This window comes from Felis catus, chromosome D4 (genome assembly GCF_018350175.1).
Source record: "Felis catus isolate Fca126 chromosome D4, F.catus_Fca126_mat1.0, whole genome shotgun sequence".
NCBI lineage: Eukaryota > Metazoa > Chordata > Mammalia > Carnivora > Felidae > Felis > Felis catus.
Genome location: NC_058380.1, coordinates 71,718,675 through 71,741,034, shown reverse-complemented (window position 1 = coordinate 71,741,034; position 22,360 = coordinate 71,718,675). Strand labels below are relative to the sequence as shown.

The 22,360-nt window shown below is 39.3% G+C and overlaps 1 protein-coding gene across 4 annotated transcripts in view; it reads left to right on the top strand.

The window, feature by feature from the left end:
* Positions 1–22,360, top strand: part of ECPAS (Ecm29 proteasome adaptor and scaffold) — a 107,272-nt gene that overhangs the window by 5,674 nt on the left and 79,238 nt on the right. For 2 of the 4 annotated variants that reach the window (XM_045043668.1, XM_045043667.1), the window contains exons 2-3: positions 2,420–2,523; positions 19,202–19,332. In XM_045043668.1, coding sequence (XP_044899603.1) covers positions 2,502–2,523; positions 19,202–19,332 — 153 coding nt within the window. In that variant the 5' untranslated portion in view covers positions 2,420–2,501. The remainder of the gene's footprint in view (positions 1–2,419; positions 2,524–19,201; positions 19,333–22,360) is intronic. The other 2 variants (XM_045043669.1, XM_023242563.2) reach the window with 1 other exon arrangement.

Below are 22,360 nucleotides of genomic sequence, written 5' to 3'. Positions count from 1 at the left end.
TCTGAGAGAGGCTCTGCCAGTGCCAGGAATCCTAGTGGCTTTTAGAGGATGAGATGTGGAAGCTGTCTGTGTAGGTGAACGTGATTCTGTGGTCATACTGAAATAGCCCTAGAGACAGCCATCCATGCAGCTGAGCTGATCTTTGTAAATCAAACCTGTATGGTTTAAATTTTGGTTACTTAGTCACATATGAAAAGTTAAAGTGAAAATAATGATATTTCTATTTTTTATCAACTTCTAATTCTTAATTTTCACCCCATTCTGTTTTGAATTAAGCTTTCAATAAACTAATATTTAATAAAGGCCAGTGTCAGAATAGTTGGCACTGGGACATTCGAACTTGTTCAGAAGATAGATGTTAAAATTGTAGGCACTTCCAGGGTGCTCAGATGGTCTGATCCAAGTTTCTGGTCTCTGGTTTCAGGCCTGGCCAGTCTCTGCCTTGATGCTTGTCATCTTATGTGGCTTGTTTTCCCCACACATTTTCCAGTTAAATAAGACTTTAAAAATTGACCAACTTCTGGTCTTGTCCTCATAGGGCTTATAATTCGGTGTAGAGACAGGTTTATATATGAATATAAATAACTCATATGAGGCATAATATGAAAAATGCCTAACACAATTCTTTGGAAATTTCAAGTGAGAATAGCATTCCAAGTTAAGAGAAAAATAGATTAAGCTAAGACACAGAGGTTAGAAAATGTTGTGCATTTTCAGAGAAAGTGTGAGTGAGTCTGATGTACTGGAGTAGGCGTGCTATGGCTGTGTGAGGTGCTGGGAAAGGAGATAAAATTTGTAGTTTGATACTTGGCCCTTTTTACCTTTTATGTTCTTACAATTTGGGATCTTGGACAAATAATTTTACCTTTCTAGGTCTCAGTTTCCTTCTCATAAAATTGGGATAATAAGAAATACTCATAGTGTTGTTATGATTAACGTATGTGAAAATGCACTGTCTAAACAATTAAGCTATATATAAATTATTATTATTATTCAGGGGGGGTGCAGTAGGAGATGGAGCTGGGAAGATAGGTTGGGACCAGCTTGTGTGGGAATGCCAACATAACTAGTTTGGACTTTGTTCTGTAGACAGAAGAGGACCATCAAAGGCTTTTAAGCTGGAGTGTAACATGAGTAGATCTGTTTTATAAGGATAACAGGTGGCAGTGGCGTAACATTGATTGTAAGAATCCAGAGACCAAGAGCGCAAGACTAATTAGGAGGGTATCACCGTGGCCAAGTGAAGGAAACATAGGGTCTGAAGTGGGAGAGTGAAAGTGGATTTGGCAAGAAGGTGATATATCCTACAATCCCTAACGTAGGCAGAAATTATTGGCCAAGTAGATGAGCATTATTTAAGAGAGGGAGGAGTTAGAGATGATTCTAAGAATCTACTGGAGAGATTGCGGTGGAGTGGAGATTGTAGTATTTAGACAGATGTAGGGAGGTGGAAGTGGAGAAAAGAGAACAGGTTTGTGTTCAACAGAGTATTTGTTGAGTGAGTAAGTTGAGTTACTGGGGTGCCCATGTTATGTTGTTTGGGGAGACAGTTTTCAACAGTAACAAAACATCTGGTGTTGGAGTCAGAGATGGTTTTGAATCCTGGCTCTCCTGCATTCAATTAATGTCCTTGAACAGAGGACCTAACTTCTGGGCTTTGGTTTTCTCATCTGTAAAATGGGTTAATAACAAAATCTATTTCACAGAGTTGTTATAAGAGGGGGAAGAGATAATACATGTTAAGAACTGGGCATAGTGCTAGGCATGTGGATTCCTGTGTATAGGAACTTAGGTTCTGAAGCTTGGTAGAGTGTGGGGGTGATGGTAGAGTCATGGGAATGGACGCATTGTCCTGAGGACAGCTGTCTGGTGCTATATGTAGGGGTGAGAAGAAGACAAAGAAGAACCAGGGAACGGGATCAGGAGTGCTGAGAGAGGGCAGAGGTTCCCAGGGTTATGAATATTAACCACTTACATCCTCAGTTGTAATGTACTAATAATGTGTACCTACTAATACTCATCTTGTAAAAATGTTATATAATTACACTTTCTTCTAATTTTAATGTAAGGCTTTGTATGCTGATGATTTATATGTATATGTACACATATACATATATGATAAAATAAATGTTGTATTGGTATTCCAGTTTTTTTAGTCTTCTGTGAATAATTACCAGTGTATTTTTTTTAAGTATTCGCCTATTACTTCTATACAATAAATTTTGTTTGTGGACATTTTCCTTACTCCTTCTCCAATTTGATAATCACTGTAATTTTTTTCCTCCTCATTTTGAATTTACAAAGCAGGGCATCAAATTAGATCTTAGCATAGAAATGAAAAGTGCTTTTTTGTTTTCTTAATGGTAGCTGTGAGTATAAATCTTTTAATTGTTTTCTTTCCTGGTGTTCTAAATAATAGATTCTTTATACAATTGCATGTGTACGAGTGGATGAACGTACCACTGGTGATCCAGAGGATTTTTGTCAAGACTGGATAAACCATGTATCACATTGATTGTAGAGGTTAGTAGTTCCTTAGTTCCTTAGGATGTGTGCATTTTTTTGTAGTAGCATTTAAAAATGCATAGGTTATCAAGTAGCATTTTCCTGCCAAGATCTTCATGGGTTTTTCTCCTTTTCTAGCTATCTTAAGAGAGTTGGTGAAGTTCATGTTAGTTTATATATTCCTGAAGCCTCTATTCTCTGTCATTGCACAAACATAAATTTAAAAAATCAGCAAGAGAGAGAAAAAAGATAAAACTTGAAGACATTGCTTAGCTGTGTGCACAAGGAAAAATCTATATGAGTGTTCGTTTACAAGTGGTATTGTCTGCCACAGCCACAAAAGATGATTTTACACGCTGCAGGAATATTATCCTGGAGTTAATTGTTTTATTTGTAAAAAAAAAAAAAAGGCGTTAAAAATGGCATCATGATAGTAATTGGATATTCCTAATTCTGCCTTTTTGACATCTACTGTGATAGAAAAGCCACTTAATTCTACTTCATTCTGAGGCTGAATACGTATGGTGTCAGTGTCCTTCTTGGATGATATTGGATAGTCCTTTGATTGAAACTCTATATGTTCACATTGCAACTCTCTGATCTCATGAGCTCAATATCCAGTGAGTACCTGGGATTTTGTGGCTTCAACTCAAAGTTCATTTTGTTGCTGTCTTCTATTGCATTCCCCTTCCCCCAGTGCATTCTGTTTTTCAGTATGTATATTGCTGATGATGTGTATGATGCCTGAATTCATTTAGGTGGAATTTTGAGGGATAGAATGAATGGAATATTTTATAAATCAAAGTTCAACTTCAGAGTAAACTTTGGTTTATTTTTGCTATCTTCGTTCCATTTTAGAGAAATGGAAAATTGGGAGGTTGGAGGAATTGTAGAAGAGAAATGGGGACATTGTTCATTTGCTTCTAGATTCTTTCTCTGTCAGTGTTTTTGGGCCCGTGACAGATGTGTTAATGAAATTAATGATCTACTGAAGGCAAGCAGTATACCACAAATGCTGGAATTTAAATAGTGACTTAAATAAGGAATATTCTAGTGTTTACACATCCAAATGAGCATTATCCTAAGTAATTAGCTGCTTTGGGTGGATCTTCACTGTCACATATTTGACTTTTATGTAGTTTGACCTCTTGCATAGTATATTGTCTCCTCTAAGCTGGCTTTCATAAGCTGAACCAATCTTTCTGTTCATCAGTTTACTAACACTGATTTCTAAGTGGACACCTGCCAGCTGCTGTTTCTGGGGGAAAGGACTTCCTTGGGAGGTGGGAGTGGTTGTGGAACTTAGTGCATCTAGAATCTGACACTTATTCATTAAATCTAGGTAATAGATGAGGGCTTCTGTCTCATCACTTGGCCCAACCCTGCCAAGCTAACCTAGTCACTTCTTCCTTCCCTCCCTCCCTCTGTGTGTGTGTGTGTGTGTGTGTGTGTGTGTGTGTGTGTGTGTGGAGGGGGTAGTAGAATGTGTATGTGAGAGCAAGAGGGGGTAGCCTTGCTTTGGGCTATGCTGGGTTAAAGTAGCCTGACGTCATATGCAGGTGGCTAGGACTTCTGAAGTGGCAGGAGAAGGAAGACTCCTTTTCCCTTTCCTGCTCAGAATGTAGTCCATAGTGCATCCTGGTGCAAGGCTTTCAATATTGCACTATCTGCCTGGGCCCTGGGGGGTAAGACTGATGGGCTAGGGGACAGGAAGATGGTCTGTCTGATTGCCTTAGTTTGGGGGTAAGGGGTACCAGCAGGGACTGTGTCAGCAGCAACCTTTTGCTCTGAACCTTGTTGCTTGCAGAGATTTACATCTGTCACCTCTTGGGGCTGCCCTGGCTGGAAGGAGGTAACTCTTGCAGCAGCCATGGGAATGGGTCCTCTCCCCACCACCCAACCTTTATTGGTGTTTACTACTGGACTTCCTGACGTTCTGCTTTTAATTTAAAATATTTTTAAGTTTATTTATTTATTTTGAGGTGGGGAGGGGCAGAGAGAGTGACAGAGAGGAATCCCAAGCAGGCTCCGCACTGCCCAACATGGAACTTGGACTCACCAACCATGAGAGCATGACCTGAGCCCAAATCAAGAGTCGGACACTTAACAGACTGAGTCACCCAAGTGCTCCCTGACATTCTCCTTTTAAGTACGTTTGCATTTAATATGTTTTTTTAAAGGCAGAGAATGAGGGCAAACATATTTTTAAAAACCTAGGAGTAGAGATCAAAATTGAAAGCATTACTTCTTGCTGGCCTCATTTGGATTTGGTCAAGTATTAGAGTGGCATTTAGTGAATCAAAATGGCATATAGAAATTAATAGATGATGTGGACTTTATCAGTTAGTATTTGGTTAGATTTATACTTCACAGGATTGATCTACCTGAAAAGATTATTACATATAAAATCTAGATGGCAGTTAGGCTTTCCTTCCTCATCATATTTTTATTTTTTTATTTTTTATTTATTTATTTTTTTCACTATATGAAGTTTATTGTCAAATTGGTTTCCATACAACACCCAGTGCTCATCCCAAAAGGTGCCCTCCTCAATACCCATCACCCACCCTCCCCTCCCTCCCACCCCCCATCAACCCTCAGTTTGTTCTCAGTTTTTAAGAGTCTCTTATGCTTTGACTCTCTCCCACTCTAACCTCCTTTTTTTTTTCCCTCTTCCCCTCCCCCATGGGTTTCTGTTAAGTTTCTCAGGATCCACATAAGAGTGAAAACATATGGTATCTGTCTTTCTCTATATGGCTTATTTCACTTAGCATAACACTTTCCAGTTCCATCCATGTTGCTACAAAGGGCCGTATTTCATTCTTTCTCATTGCCACGTAGTACTCCATTGTGTATATAAACCACAATTTTTTTTTTATTGTTTTTAACGTTTTATTTATTTTTGAGACAGGGAGAGACAGAGCATGAACAAGGGAGGATCAGAGAGAGGGAGACACAGAATCTGAAACAGGCTCCAGGCTCTGAGCTGTCAGCACAGAGCCCGATGCGGGGCTCGAACTCACGGACTGTGAGATCATGACCTGAGCTGAAGTCGGCCGCTTAACCCACTGAGCCACCCAGGCGCCCCAAACCACAATTTCTTTATCCATTCATCAGTTGATGGACATTTAGGCTCTTTCCATAATTTGGCTATTGTTGAGAGTGTTGCTATAAACATTGGGGTACAAGTGTCCCTATGCATCAGTACACCTGTATCCCTTGGGTAAATTCCTAGCAGTGCTATTGCTGGGTCATAGGGTAGGTCTATTTTTAATGTTTTGAGGAACCTCCACACTGTTTTCCAGAGTGGCTGCACCAATTTGCATTCCCACCAACGTGCAAGAGGGTTCCCGTTTCTCCACATCCTCTCCAGCATCTATAGTCTCCTGATTTGTTCATTTTGGCCACTCTGACTGGCGTGAGGTGATATCTGAGTGTGGTTTTGATTTGTATTTCCCTGTCCTCATCGTAGTTTTAGTCTCAGACTCCTAACTGCAGAAGTCGTCAAAGTCCAGAGGTGGTCATCCTTCCTTCACTACCGCATCCCCCTGCCCCATCACATCCTATTTTGTACATGTCCTATACTTACGCTTTTCTTAGCTGTTAGGGTCCCATTTCTGAAAATGATTATTTTGGTTCCACTCATGTAAGCTTGGACGTGAAAACTACCTGTTTTCACTGGTTTATATACACGCATGTGTGTGCACACGTACACACACACACACACACACACACACACACACACCACACAATCCACTTTCGCAAGCATTTCAGTAATTTAAGTTAACTCTAGAAGATGTGAGTCATGGGGAAAGGCCTTGCTGTAGAGTGCTGGACTTCCTGTTCTTTCACTGGTCCTTCCTCCCTCTCCATCTTTTTCTCTTTTCCTCTCCTCTCTGTAGTAACTACTACATCATTCCTGATTTGGAGCAGACCAGTGCTGCCACACAATCAGACCTTCTGGAATTTACCCCACCTTTCTTTTTTTTCTTTTTTCTTTTTTTTTTTTTTTTGTAACCTTAAGCACTTGTCGTTGTATTAAAATACATATAGTCCCCTTTTCCGGAAATTTTGATGTCAGATACTATAAATTGCTGCCAATCCCCTCCTTTCTCTTGCTAGACATTAAATGTATAAACTTCTAAATGACTTTTTTAATGCATGAGGAATTAATATTTCATGCATTCAACAGGTATTTGAGCAATTACTCTCTGCAAGGGCCTGAATTAAGTGCCGGTACACCAAGAAAGTTAGGTCACAGTTTCTCAACCTGAGGAGTTCTATAGAAGGACAGTGTATGAGTGGGTAGTCAGGTGGAATCAGATTGAAATCACACCTAGAAGAACTGCTTTGGTTTAGGGAAGAGAAGATTGGGCAGTTACATAATGTATAGCAAAAGACAGTGAGTGCCAGGAGAGATGTAGAAGAGGTCTGTGAGAGTTTGTAGGGCCCAAATGGTACGTACAAGTTGTGGAGCATGGAATATTTGAGCTGGACCTTGAATGGGAGGATTTGGCTGTGTGGAGATGGAGAGATAGGAGAGGTTGGGAGAGTATTCCTGATTGGGGGACTTGGTTGACCAAATAATTGGGCAGGAAAACATGGCGCACTTAAACGATTGCAATTTGGGTGGCTGTTGGGGAGTAATGGGGTACATGGTTGAGAAGGTTCTTTTGGGGCTAGATTGGCCCACTTTTAGAAAGGACTCCCTCTCTGATCTAATTATTCACACTAGGCTTGTGCTAGCTGCTAATTTTTTTTTTTTTTCAACGTTTATTTATTTTTGGGACAGAGAGAGACAGAGCATGAACAGGGGAGGGGCAGAGAGAGAGGGAGACACAGAATTGGAAACAGGCTCCAGGCTCTGAGCCATCAGCCCAGAGCCTGACGCGGGGCTCGAACTCATGGACCGCGAGATCGTGACCTGGCTGAAGTCGGACGCTTAACCGACTGCGCCACCCAGGCGCCCCGCTGCTAATTTTTTTAATGTGCTTTTATGAAGGAAGTACTTATTCCTTGTCCCCCATTGCCCCTTTGACAAAGACCTTCCATTTGTATTTGGACCCAGTTGTAAGCTGGCTTAAGCAAAAACAGGGTTCTTACTATAAGGAATCAGGGAGTTTTATGGAAGTAAGAGGAGCCTTCAAGAACTAGAAATCATCCACTTCTTCCAGCTGCTGTCTGTGCCTCTGTGACCATTCTTTCTTCAGACCAGACTTCTGATTTTGTGTTCCAAAGGATAGGCTAAAGATGCCCATGCCATATCCACTGGCTTATTCTCATAGGTCCAAGCACTCAAGGGTGGCTTGACTTTCTGGTGCCAATTCTGAATTGCTGCGGAAGGTATGAATTGAGCCAGACCCATGTCTAGTAAGCCTTTGTATCATTTCCATCCACTTTCTCTGCTTCATCAGTGCTGCAATTTAACATGCAGGCGTGAGCATTGTGTTTGGAGTTGGACTGGCTTGGAGTTTGAGCCCTAGCCCTGCCACTTACTACAGTTCTGATCAACATTCTTTTTTTTTTTTTTTTTTGGTAAATATTTTAAAATATTTTTAAAAAAATTTATGTGTTTATTTTGAGAGAGAGAAAGAGAGCGTGTGCATGCAAGGGGGGGGGGGAGGGGGAGGGAGTGGGCAGAGAGAGAGAGGGAGAACTTGAGAATCCCAGGCAGACTTTGTGCTGAGCTTTGAGCTGGATGTGGGGCTCGAACTCACTGTGAGATCATGACCTGATCTGAAATCAAGAGTCGGACACTTAACTGACTGAGCGACCCAGGTGCTGCGATCAACATTCTTAATAAATATTAGACTGTTTCTCCATTTGTAAGTTGGAACTAATACTCCCTTCACTAAATGGTATTTTAGAGGGAGGTACTGCATTCTAGTGTGTTCTTGGAGGGTAAAGATCTCTTGAGGTTCAGCTTACGGTTCTTCGTCTTATTAGATTGATGATGATGACCTTTGGCAAATCAGATCCAGAGCCTGTTTTTTTAATTATAAATGCAGACAACAGTTGTCCACCTCACAGTGTTTTTTGAGGCTCAAAAGGCCATGTGAAACTGCTTTGTGACTGTGCGGATATATATGTATTAATCAGAAGAAAATAAATACTATTAGGAAGGATAATTCCTTGTGATATTATTCCATTATAGTTTAGTATATAGTGGTAACTTGACCGCTCTTTCTCAAAATATCTTGTAGCTGTAGAGTATTAATTGATTTTTGGTGCAGTAGGCAGTGGTCTAGGTATTTTCAGATTTCCATTTCAGTCACAGCTTCCGCTAACCCAATTTATGATTTATAATTTAAAATTTACTTTCACATTCAGAAAAAATAATGTTCTTTATAGAAAACTTAAGCAACTTTAAAAACATTCCTAAACCTGTTACCCTGAAATAACTGTTTTCTCTTTCTGGTTCATACAAGTAATTCATGCTCATGAAGTAAGATAGTAATGACATAAAATTAAGCCAAAAAAGAATCCTCTGAAATTCCACCACATGGAGATAACCATTACCTTAAATTTAGTAACTTTTCCTATTCTTTTTGATGGTATATGCTTGCTTTGCATACTTTGTAAGGAATGTTTTGACGTTCTAGTTGTTATGAAAAGATGATACATCTGAGGAAACAGATGTGTTGCTGTTTTTTTTTTTTTTTTTTTTTTTTTTTACTTTTTTTCTTTAACTGATGATGTAAGTGACAAACCAGTATTTACCTTTTCTAATCCGATGGAAAAGTTGCCTTTCTTCCTTAACTCAGAAGTCAAAGTTGCATTTTTTGGTGTAATCCAGAGAATGAGTGATTTGTGTAGATAGATTTGTCAGGAAAAATTAACACGTTTTCAGAAATATCAGTGGCTACTGGTGGATAGCATTGAAGTGAAGTCCTTGAACCTTTACTGGTTATTTCTGTTTTGGGTGGGGGTAGAAGGAAGGAAGGGCCCTTTTCTTTGTCTTTACATAGAGAAATGAAAGGCAGGTGAATAATATGGATTAAAGAATTATTTAATGAAGAGTAAATCAGTATATTTATTTTTTCCTATGTGAATGGAATAGTAGACATAAACTAAGCTGGAAATTGTTTTTTGTTTTGGGATTGAAGAATTTCAGTGTTTTTGAAATTATTTTTTCAAAATAAGTTTTTTTTAGAAAGACTTTTTTAAATTTTTATTTTTAGCAGATTTAGGTTTAGGTTTCTCCTCCTCTGAGAGGAAAGCACAGAGATTTCCCACATAAGCCCTTGGCTCCCATCCCTCCCCCACAATTACGCAAATTACACGGCCTCCCCCATCACCATCACTCACCAGCATGGTGCATTTTTGAACCAAGGATAAACTACATTGATACATAATCACTTGAAGTCCATGGTTTATATTACAGTTCACTCTTGGTGTCCTATATTCTGTGTGTTTGGACATATAGCCATGATTTTAATACCATTTGTTTTTGGCACTGAAAAATATTGTTTGTACCAGTTTACTTATCCACTCACCTACTGAAGGACATCTTGGTTGGGGCTACTCACCTACTGAAGAGCTTTTAAGTGTTAGCAGTTATGAATAAAGCTGCTGTAAACATCCCTGTCCAGGTCTTTGTATGGACATAAGTTTGCAGCTCCTTTGGGTAAATACCAAGGAGTGCAATTGCTGGATCATATGGTAAGACTATGTTTAGTTTTTGTTGTTTATTTATTTATTTTGAGAGAGAATGCATGCATGCAGGTGGGGGAGGGGCAGAGAGAGAATTGTTAAGTGTGGAGCCTCACACCGGGCTCGATCTCACAACCTCTAGATTATGACCTGAGCTGATATCAAGAGTTAGATGCTTAACCAACTGAGCCACCAGGCACCTGGGACTGTTAGTTAGTTAGTTAGTTAGTTGGTTAGTTAGTTAGTTAGTTAAAGTTAGTTAAAAAAATTTTTTTTAAGGTTTATTCATTTTTCAAAGACAGAGACAGAGTGTGAGCAGGGGAGGGGCAGAGAGAGAGGGAGACACAGAATCCGAAGCAAGCTCCAGGCTCTGAGCTGTCAGCACAGAGCTCGATGCAAGTCTTGAACTCATGGACGACGAGATCAGGACTTGAGCTGAAGTCGACCTTTAACCGATTGAGTCACCCAGGCGCCCTGGACTGTTATTTTTATAAGGAGCCTCCAAACTGTCTTCCAAAGTGACTGAACCATTTTGCATTCCCACCAGTAAATGCTCTTATTTTCATTTTTCCATATTCTTTAAGGTGCATTTTAAGCTTTAAAATTCTGGTGTTCCTTGTGCTTATCTTTCCCTCGGAGAGTTTTTCTCCAGGGCGGTGATACACAAAGTATGGTCTGAGGGTGGGAGAATTATTTTTTGCAAATAGGGAACTGTGGAAGAATGTAAATTAACTATCATTGTTATTTTACTTAACATTTCTTATCCTAGTAAGATAGGATGAAGGAAGAGTGTTCCTTATTTTTTTCTGACTGGTGACAGTTTGCAGCTGGCTTACTTTGAGCAGAACTTCCTTAGGGTTTGTTACCCTGGAGTAGAATTGCTAGAAATTTGTTTTCAGAGATTGTATGGGTGTACACCCCATCAACAGTGAACTCAAGTATCTCTTGGTTTGTTTCCAGGTTTTGCCAACAATTGGTAGTTAGATTGGTAGTTAGATTTGCAAAGTTTTCTGATGTGAAAAATACGATACTGTATCTTACTGTGTTAATTTTGCATACTTCTGACAAGTGTAATTGAACATCTTTATATGTGTTATTTAGTCTGTGTGTCTCATCTCTGAATTGCTTGCTTATATCCTTTTTTATTTGAAAATTTTGGATTTGCTTTTTCTTGATTTGCATGTTTCATTCTGTATTCAAGTCCTTTTCATTTAAAAACATCATTATTTATAATGTATCTTTTTATTTTATGGTGTGTTTTCTGATATTTTAAAATCTTAACCGATTAGTCTTTTATGTTTTGTGTGTGAGTTTTAATTTTCCCTTCTCAGTTTTATTTTAAAATCTTTATAATCCTGGGGCACCTGGGTGGCCCGGTCGGTTAAGTATCCGATGTTGGTTCAGGTCATGAGCTCATGGTTCAGGAGTTTGAGCCTCGAGTAGGGCTCTGTGCTGACAGCTCAGAGCCTGGAGCTTGCTTCGGATTCTGTGTCTCCCTGTCTCTCTGCCTCTCCCCCACTCATGCTCTGTCTGTCACTCTCTCACAAAAACAAACAAACATTAAAAAAAATTAAAAATCTTTAAGATCTTACTTTGTACATATGTCATTAATCTACCTGCAAGGGATTTTTAGGTTATTTCTTTTCTGTATGGGTAGACAATTTTTTTCCAGTTTTCATTGACTAGTTTGCTTTTTCTATCCCTAGTTCTTTAGATGCAATACTCAGTTTTCTCCTTATTTTTATATACTGCCTATCATTTCCTTTTTTGGATTCTCTTTCCTTTATCCTTAAATGCTATTGTCTTTTAAAAAATCTTTTTGTTTAGGGTTTATTTATTTTGAGAGAGTGTGAGCGAGAGGGACATGGGCAGAGGGAGAGGGAGACAGAGAATCCCAAGCAGGCTCCACACTGTAGGTGCAGAGCCTGATGTGGGGCTTGAACTTGTGAACCATGAGATCATGACCTGAACCAAAGTTGGACATTTAATAGACTGAGCCACTCAGGTGCCTCTAAATGCTGTTTTCTTGAGCAATCTGTCTCTGACCTTCTATTATGTTCTTTCAGCATGCAACTAGCATATCCAAGTGTGGTAATCCTGTGCTACATCCTTGCCTTTTCCTTCTTAACTCTGTTTTTCCATGGCCACTAAGCTCTGACACAGACTGAGGTTTCAGTAAATATTTGAAAGGGTGCATGACTGATCTAGCCAGAATAGTTAGTGCTTCACAGTGGAAATAGGAGGGTACTGGGCCTTGAAAGAGGAGAGAATTTAGATGAGCTGGGAGAAAGAGGAAGGGTGAATTGCACCTTGACACATTTGGTATTAGCTTTTGATTTATAGTGTTGAACTTTCTCTAGTGTTTTTTTTCTTTCTTTTTTTTTTAGAGAGAAACAGGGCTCGTGTGTGAGTGGGGGAGGGAAAGAGGGAGAGAGAATCTTAAGTAGGCTCCACACTTGCTGAGCATGGAGCCTGACGTGGAGCTTGACCCCATGACCTCAGGATTATGACCTGAGTTGAAATCAAGAGTTGGTTGCTCAACCAACGGAACCACTCAGGCGCCCCTTTCTCGTGTTGCTTTTTGACCTTTGAATTTGTACATTGTTCCATATTGTCTTGACTACCACTTGAATGAGACAAAGTCTCATGATCTTTTGGTGATGCTCTTAAACAGGGCTCCCTGTGTATGATGTAGTATATGTAGCATAGGTCCTTTTAGAAAATGGGACTATTGTTGCAGACAGTTGCACAGTGTAGGCAAGGTTTTTTCGACTGAAGGTCAGAAGACCTCATTCTAGTTCTTGTGCTGCTGCTAATTACCTCTGTGAACTTGGGTGAGTCCCTAAAACCCACTGTTTTTTATGCTAGTCTTTCAGTCCTCTCCAGCTGTGAATTCAGTAGAAATCTTTCTTTGTAGTACACGTTTCAGGGTGATAGTTTCATGGGTGTTTATAATAATTCATTAAACTGTACACTTACATTTTGTGCATTTTTGTAAGTGTTTAATTTACATTGAAAAAGATTTTAAAAACCCACAGAAAGGGGGCACCTGGGTGGCTCCGTTGGTTGAGCGTCCAACTTCGGCCCAGGTCATGATCTCACGGTTCCTGAGTCTGAGCTCCGCATCAGGCTTGCTGCTGTCAGCACAGAACCCGCTTGGGATCCTCTGTCCCCCGCTCTCTCTGCCCCTCCTCTGACTGTTCTCTTTCTCTCTCTCAAACATAAAACTAAAACCTTAAAAAAAACACACACACAAAAAGACTAGGTTTCAAAAAAAAGAAAGACTAGATTTCTTACATCCATGTGCTACCCCCCGCCCCCCAAAAATTCAAGCTTGATTAAAGACTTGAATGAAAAAAGCAAAATCATAAGGCCAGGAAGAAAACATAGATAAATATATGTGTCAGAGGTCTCCAAGGCCACCCCAGCTTCAGTGATTTGTTAGGAGAATTCACAGGACTCAGCATATATTTGTATTCATGTTTAAGATTTATTACAGTGAAAGGACACAAAGCAAGGGAAGGGAAAAGGCGCATGGAGCAAAGTCCAGAGGAAACCAGGTACAGGCTTCCAACAGCCTTTTCTGGGGAGCCCCAAAGGATGTGCTTAAATCCCTCTAGCAATGAGTTGTGACAACATGTGTGACATGTTGTCCACCAGGGATGCTCTTTAGAGACTCTGTGCTGAGGGTTTGTATTTATTGCTTATGTATATATGTGTGTATGTAATGTATTTATGTATTTTTGTTTTATATAAACTCCTTGCTACACATGGGGCTCGAACTCACAACCCCGAGATCCAGAGTTGTATGTTCTACTGACAGGCATCTAGGCACCCCTCAGTGCCAAGAGCTTTTAATCAGTGCTGGGTCATGTTGGCATCTTCTGCCTAACATGTACCAAAATTCCAGATTTCAAGAAAGAAGGCAGGTGTTTGGCATAAACCATATTGTTTGCGTGAAGGGTTTAGGCACAGTGAGCCACTCTTATCCGTTCTAGGAATGGAGGGAACTGTCCTGAAACCCATTTCCAAATGCTCAGTCAAGGGCCAGCCTGGCAGGCAGGCATTTCTAAGGATAGCAGTCTTAGGCCTGCTAACACTTTTCTGCAGAATATACTATTTTTTATAATCTTGGAGTAAAAAAGGCATTTCTAAGTATGACTAGAAGCTCCAAAGCCATAAAAGGAAGGAAAGGTAAATTTATATTTAAGAACCTAGATATGAAAAGCAAGTGCTATAGAGTCACAGGCATACTAGGAGAAAAGTATTTATGATGTGTGGGGGAATGGAGGAGATTTTTTCCCCAATATATGAAAGCTTTTACAAGTCATCAACTCAAAAGAATAATGAGTAATTTGCTGAAGAAGATATTTCAAAAGACCAATAAATATTTGAAAAGATACTTTACCTTAGTGATAAAATAGGTATGAATTAAGACAACAGAGTGATCTTTTTTCATCTACCATATACAGCTAAGATTGACTACTTATAATCTTTGTAAAGTTGATTACTCAGTATAGGAGTGAGCATAGGGAAATTGCAACTTACATACGTTGCTGGTGGTATAAATTAGCACAAAATTTTCTTTTTAAATTGTTTTAAATTTTATTTCAAGTATAGTTAATGTACAGTGTTATATTAATTTCAGGTGTACAATATAGCAATTCAACACTTCTTTTTTTAAAAATTTTTTTTAATGTTTATTTATTTTTGGGACAGAGAGAGAGACAGAGTATGAACGGAGGAGGGTCAGAGAGAGAGGGAGACACAGAATCTGAAATAGGCTCCAGTCTCTGAGCTGTCAGCACAGAGCCCGACGCGGGGCTCGAACTCACTGGCCGCGAGATCATGACCTGAGCCGAAGTCGGACACTCAACCAACTGAGCCACTCAGGCGCCCCGCAATTCAACACTTCTATACATTAGTCAGTAGCACAGGGTATTTTTCCAAAATCTGTTAAACCTGACGACACTCCTACCCTTTGACTTAGCAGTTCTGTTGCTAATGTTTTAGCTTACCGAAACCTGTGCAAGTGCACAGATGTATGGGTAGGAATGTTCTCTAGAGTATTGTTGTGGTACTATAAGGCTGGTAATCGCACAAATAGAGTGTTAGTTAATTACATTACTGTATCTATAGACATAGTTGCCATGTAGCCATTATCAATTAGATTTTTATTTAGTGCTACAGAAAGATAAAGTTTTATACATATCCGAACATTTTAGTGTTCTTTGGTATTTAAAACCTGACCTGAATGGATATACGGTTCCTTATAATCTTTGATTATCCCACTGAGTATGAGTGTGTGTTTTATTACAGAATATGAATGTATTTGGTTGTAGGTGCTGCTCTAGAACCCACTGGATGGGTAGGGTTATTTGAAATACAGTATATACACTATGTCACTATATATCATTCTAAAATCTGAAAAGTTCTGAGACATATATTGCTCCAAAGGTTTCTAGTAAAGGATTTGTGTTAATCAAAAGGAAAAAAAAGAGGGCAAACTGTAAAATACTGTATGCCATATTCCAGTTTTTAGGTTAAAGTAACACGAGTGTATGAACAGGAAATACTAGTGCATAAGCTGTTCTCCACATTTAACAGTGATTATCTGAGGTTATGGCAGTTCTTTAATTTCTTCATAAGTGAAAACAATTTGGATGAGTTTGTGTACAATATGTAATGTAACTGGAGAGGATGGAACTTGCTTCTGACTTGGAAGTAGTGTTTGTCTTACCTCAGATACTGTTGCGGTGACCTGAAGGATCTCATTTCCTGCAACTAAAAACTGAGTCTGTGTGAAAGATGAATTTAAGTTTTGGATTCCTTTTGAATTTTCAGAACTTTTGGTTACAATCCTTCTTGTTTCTGAATAGACACTTTTTGGGTCCCAGGCCTAATTTACTTTCTTGAGGTTGTTTCCAGGGTTGAGGGTAAGGGTACAGAGTTCACATTCTTTCTGTGCCTCTAAAAACAGGATTCAGGGACCATACTATTGCTAAACCTTTACTTTTTATTTTGTTAACTTTGACAGGTTGATAAATTTAGTTCTTGATTATATCAGCACTTATTTACATTTATTTTCATAAAGCTTGAACATGATTAATTCCCTTTTATTTAAAGTGTGGTGTGTAGCTACAGATGACATACAGGTGTTAACACCGATCCCAAAGGCTGTAGGAGGCTGTTACTCTTCCTCAGGTGCACTTGGCCTGTTTTGGAGGGACCCCACATGATGTTTGGGGCTGTTTTTGGCATTCCCACGTTGCCATCATAAATAATTTTATTGCATTTAGGAAGCTCCATTTTCTATTCTAGTGAGGAAGAGAGAGAAGTTTAAGGCACTATACTGGGAATACATAGGAAGAAACCAAATGGTTATGTGAAAAATGAAGGAGACCAGATATCGCTTGGTTTTTTAAGCCTTTGGTCCAGATTCTCCAGGTCAGTTTGTTAGGAAGAATTGAACTTTCTGCCCTCTTCCACAGAACAGTTTTTCCGCAGTTTCTGTAGCTAAACTCTGCGGGCAGTTTCTTCTGACCCTGGTCTGTAAGGTGCCAGGCAGAGCCTCCTGTAACTGGCACAAATATGCGGAGTGAGCTCCCTGTTCCTACAAACTCCTTTCACTGCATAGAATCATCTGGTCTGCTTATATTTCACAGTCATCCTGCCTGTTTTTCCTTGCTTCCTTCTTCCTTATTCTTTTCTTCCTTTGTTAGTCATTTTAAAAGCTAAACTTGAGACTTATTTGGATTTCACCACTTTTCCCCATTAATGTCCTCTTTCTGTTCCAGGATCATACCCAGGGACCACACTGTTTAGTTGTCCTGTCTCCCCAGTCTCCTCTGGTCTGTGACAGTTTCTTAGGCTTTCCTTGTTTTTCATGATCTTGAAAGTCTTGTGCAGTACTGGCCGGGTGTCCTACAGAAGGTTTTCCAACTTGGGTTTTTCTGTTGTTTTACTGATAATTAGATGGAGAGTTTGGGTTTTTGAAAAAACATCACAGAGGTGAAATGCCTTTCATGTCACATCATATCAGGGATTGTGATATCCATGTGACATCACTCATGTTGTTAACTTTCATCACTCAGTTAAGGTAATATTTATCAAGTGTTTCCACTGTAATTTTCCTCTTTCCTTATTCTGTTCTTTGGAAGCAAGTCACTAAATCTAGTCTACCCTCTCAAAGAGGGTGGAGGCAGAAATTAAGCTGTACCTCCGGCAGGGGGAAGTATCTACACATAAATTGTTTGGAATTATTTTATAAGAAAGTCATGTTTCTTTTCCTCAGTGAATTTAATCATTTAATCATTTATATCATATGGATTCACGTACATTTAATTTATGCTTTGGGTTTAATACAATACTGTGTTATTTATTTTGTTCCTCAAATTATTCAGCCTTGGCCATATTGGAACTCTTTTGGGGTGGTTCCTGTAGACCTTTGATATGTTCCAGGCCTCGTTTTCTTCCTAATGTTACAAGATACTTCAGGTTCATCATGCTTTTTTTCACTGCTCCAGCCCTGGAATTAGCCATTTTTTCAAAGAGCCTGGTTCCTTTTTTTGAAGAATGGTGTTTAAAAACCAAGATTTGGGTGCAAGGTGTGCTTGCTGCTGCCAAGGTGTCATTGCCTCTAGGTTCTCTTGTGTGTGTGTGTGTGTGTGTGTGTGTGTGTGTGTGTGTGTATTTAAAAAAATTATTATGGAAAATTTCAAACGTATGCAAAAATATAAATTCTTAGTATCTATCATTCAGCTTGTACAATTATCAGTTAGTGGCCAATCTTGGACAATCTTGATTTCATTTATATGGCTTCTCATTTTCCTCACCCCTTGGCCCCCTATTATTATTTTTTATGAGTACTAAAATGAGGCTGTTACTTTATTTATTTATTTTTGTATTAAGGTATACAACATGATTTGATATACATGTACATGTGAAATGATTATTGGAATTAACATATCTTCTCATGTAGTTACGTGTGTGTGTGTGTGTGTGTGTGTGTGTGTGTGTGTGTGTGTGTGGTGAGAACATCTGAAATTTCTTTCTTAGCCAATTTCCAGTATGCCCCTGGTTATTTCAAGTAAATCCTGTCAACTATGTTATTTTATCTGGATGTTTCAGTCTTGATCTCTGAAAAAATAAGGACTCTCTTAAATAAAAATTTTAAATTGAGGTATAATACAGTAGAAAGTATGAAATTGTAGAGCTTGGTGAATTTTTATCAATGTATATATTTCTGTAACCATCACCCGGAATGAGATGCAGGACATTTCTAGCCCCCTAGAAGTCCCCTTAATCACCACTGGTAATTTTTAGAAGAACCTTTAAAAACAAACATAAACCACATTCCCATTATTATACCTAAAAAATTAACAGTTAATTCCTTAAAATCAGATATCCAGTTGTTTGCAGTTGGTAGGTTCCCCTGTCACTATTCCTCCTCCACCTTGTACTGTACTGGTTACTTGTTCAGTACTTTGTCACAGCCTGGGTTTTTCTGAGAGCGTCCCCTTGGTATTTTTTTTTTTTTTAACGTGTTTCTCTCACAGTGACTTTCATGGTTGCAAATGGTCTCTCACATTCTGGTTAGGTAATGCCAACACAATAATGGGCAGTGGTGCTGTCTTTGGAGAAACTGCATCATCAGTAAGATGGTTTCAACAAATATATATTATCCCTGGTATCTGATTAAAGTTCTCCTGTTTCCCTCTGCTGGCTAAATCTAGAACATTTCTTCAAAAATTTTGTATTTCTTTAGAAAGAAGGAGTAACTTTGTATATAGGAGAGACTTTTGTTATTCTTGGCTTTGTTTTTCCTCCTTCTAGAGGTTAAATGACCGGGGACAGTTGTAAGAAAGTATAATTAGCTGGTAAACCTTTTTAGTGTTTCCCAGCTGGGTCAGAGTCGTCTACCTACTAGTTGTGATTAATTATGACTGAAGGATCCTCCAGTACAGAAAAAGGATTAAGCTATGAAAATACTTAGTTTTGGTTGTGTTTGTTTTGTTAAGTTCTTCTTTTTTTCTTCTTATAGATCAGCTTGAACGGGTCTTTTTACGACTTGGCCATGCTGAAACAGATGAACAGTTACAGAATATTATATCTAAATTCCTTCCTCCTGTTTTGCTCAAGCTGTCCAGCACCCAAGAAGGAGTACGTAAAAAGGTATGCATGTTGGAACAGTGGTGGGAATTACATGATGGGTAAATGGTACATATAGGAAGTTAGTTTTCTGTTCCCATTATTGAAATCTAGGTTCATGATCCAAATCTGGCCTTTCAAGATGGAAAGTAAGTCTGGGACCAGCTTACGTGATTTAAAATAGCTTTTGTATGCTAAGCACAGCTGTATTTAGTTTCACCTGTACACTGGCATCAGTGCAGTGAAATAATTGAGATAATTATTCTAAAATATGTGGGGGCTTGATCTAAAATCCATGCTCTTGATTCCAGTATGAAAGGGGGGAATGGGCCAAAATTGTTCTTTAATCAGTGGCTAACTGTGAATAAAACCTTCATTAAAATTAAGCAAAATAGTTGTTTTAAACACCAAGATATTGTTGTGTAGCTCCTGTTTTAGGATTCTGTAAAGTATTGTTACCAAAAGTTGGGTAGCCATCATAGCAAGATTTATTTTCTTTCTTTCTTTCTTTCTTTCTTTCTTTCTTTCTTTCTTTCTTTCTTTCTTTCTTTCTTTCTTTCTTCTTTCTTTCTAAGATTTTAATTTTTAAGTAATCTGCACACCCAGTGTGGGGCTTGAACTTACAATCCTGAGATCAAGAGTCATATGCTGTACTGACTGAGCCAGCCAGGCACCCCTCAAGATTTTTTTAACCTAAATGTTCTACAGGGAACATTTGCCCCCTTCATTTTTAAAATAGTTCAGTCTTCTGGTGTATGTATGCTAGACCTTCAGGTCTTTGAGCTGTCATCGGGTTTCATCCCTTGGGCCGCTCTGATTGATTGGCAATGGGTTCTTGGAGGTCTGCCCTAAGAGGGATTCTGAGACCCAATTTGGGTTCATTGGAGAAAGAGTATCTTTAAGAATGTCTGTTATGTTTGCAGGAAGGAATAGGGCATTCTTGTCATGTATTTGACATGCCTGTTGTTAACACTGCCTTGCTGAGATAAATATGTATTTGATCCTGTCACTGTCCTATTTAAAACTCTTCTGTGGCCTTCTGTTACCCTCAGCATAGCAAGGTATGATAAAAGGCACTTCATGAGTTGGTTTCTGCTTTCTTATTTAGCTCCATCAGTCTCGTTATTCATTTGGCAAATCCTTACCAGGTGCCTTCTGCCGTATATGCCAAGTGTTAGGGACATAGTGAATGAAAGAAACATGTAGTTGGGAAGACCAGTATTAAACAGGCAAGGGGCGCCTGGGTGATGCATCTGAATTTGGCTCAGGTCATGATCTCACTGTTCATGGGTTTGAGTCCCATATCGGACTCTGTTGACAGCCTGGAGCCTGCTTCAGATTCCGTGTCTCCCTCTCTCTCTGCCCCTCCCTGCTCATGCGCGCGCGCGCGCTCTCTCTCTCTCTCTCTCTCTCTCTCTCTCTCTATCGCTTTCAAAAATAAACATCAAAAAAAAAAGTAAAACAAAACAAAACAAAAACAGGCAAGTAGTAACTAGTTATAAATTGCAATAAATGCCAAGGTAGAAAAGGGTTCTGGGGTGCCAGAGTAGCTCGGTTGAGCATCTGACTTCGGCTCAGGTCATTATCTCACGGTTCGTGGGTTTGAGCCCCACCTCAGGCTCTGTACTGACAGCTCAGAGCCTGAAGCCTGCCATGTCTCCCTCTCTCTCTGCCCCTCCCCAACTCATGCTCTGTCTCTCTGTCTCTGTCTCTCTCTCTCTTAACATTAAAAAAATACTAAAAAAAAAAGAAAAGCATTCTATGAAAGAATATGTTTGAGGACTTGATTTAAGCAGAATATGGGGCATTAGGAAGGGCTGTGTGGTGTGTAGCCAGACAGAGAGATGGGGAGACCGTTGAAGACATGAAGGCCCTGTGCAGGCATTCTGAGTGGGAACAGAGTATGACGCCTTCAGGGAGCTGAGGACCACCCACTGCATCTAATGTTAGAAGTGATAGGAGGTCAGGCACTGGGGAGAGGAAACAGTGATTCCAGTGGGCAGCGATTTGAAAGTTCATGTATAAATAATTTTAATATGTGAAATTTTGTGATTGATGAAAACTTGTATTGACTTTCAGTTGTGTAATTTTGGGATTCCTTTCTATGTTTTGTGCTGCACATTCGATTCAACCAGGATATCCTGCAAGGTAGCTGGTTTTTTGTGGATAAACTGAATGAAAGAGAAATTAAAGTTTTAGATTTCTAGTGACATGTCCTTAGAGTACATTTGCTATTTTAAGGAAAATGAATTTTGTTATGTAGGTTCTACTTTATAGCCAAATTTATGTTCAAACTCATTGGAATAGCTAAAGATTAAAGACTGACCATACCAAGTCCTGACAAGGTTGTACTGGAACTCTCACAGATTGCTGGTAGGAGTGTAAATGAGTATAACCACTTTGGGAAACTGTTTGGAAATATTCTGAAGCCGATCATATGCATACTCCATGACCAAGCATGGTCATAACAAGCAAGTTATATATAAACTCAGTCCTAAGTTTATATATAACAGCTCTATGTATATATGTGCACTAAAAGCATATCTAAGAATGTTCATAGCAGCATTATTCATACTAGGCCAAATTGGAAATTATCTAATGTCTATCAGTAGGAGAGTAGATAAATTATGGTGTTTTCTTTCTTTTTAAAAAACATTTTTTTAAATGTTTATTTATTTTTGAGACAGAGACAGATCATGAGTGGGGGGAGGGGCAGGCAGAGAGGGAGAAACAGAATCCAAAGCAGGCTCCAGGCTCTGTGCTGTCAGCATAGAGCCCGACTCGGGGCTCGAACTCCCAGACCGTGAGATCATGACCTGAGCTGAAGTTGGACGCTCAACCGACTGAGCCACCCAGGCGCCGCTCTTTTTTTTTTTTTTTTTTTTTTAATTTTTTTTAATGTTTCTTTTTGAGAGAGACTGAGTGCGAGTGGGGGAGGGGTAGAGAAAGAGGGAGACACAGAATTCGAAGCTGGCTCCAGGCTCTGAGCTGTCAGCATCGAGCCCGATGCGGGGCTTGAACTCATGAACTGTGCAATCATGACCCGAGCTGA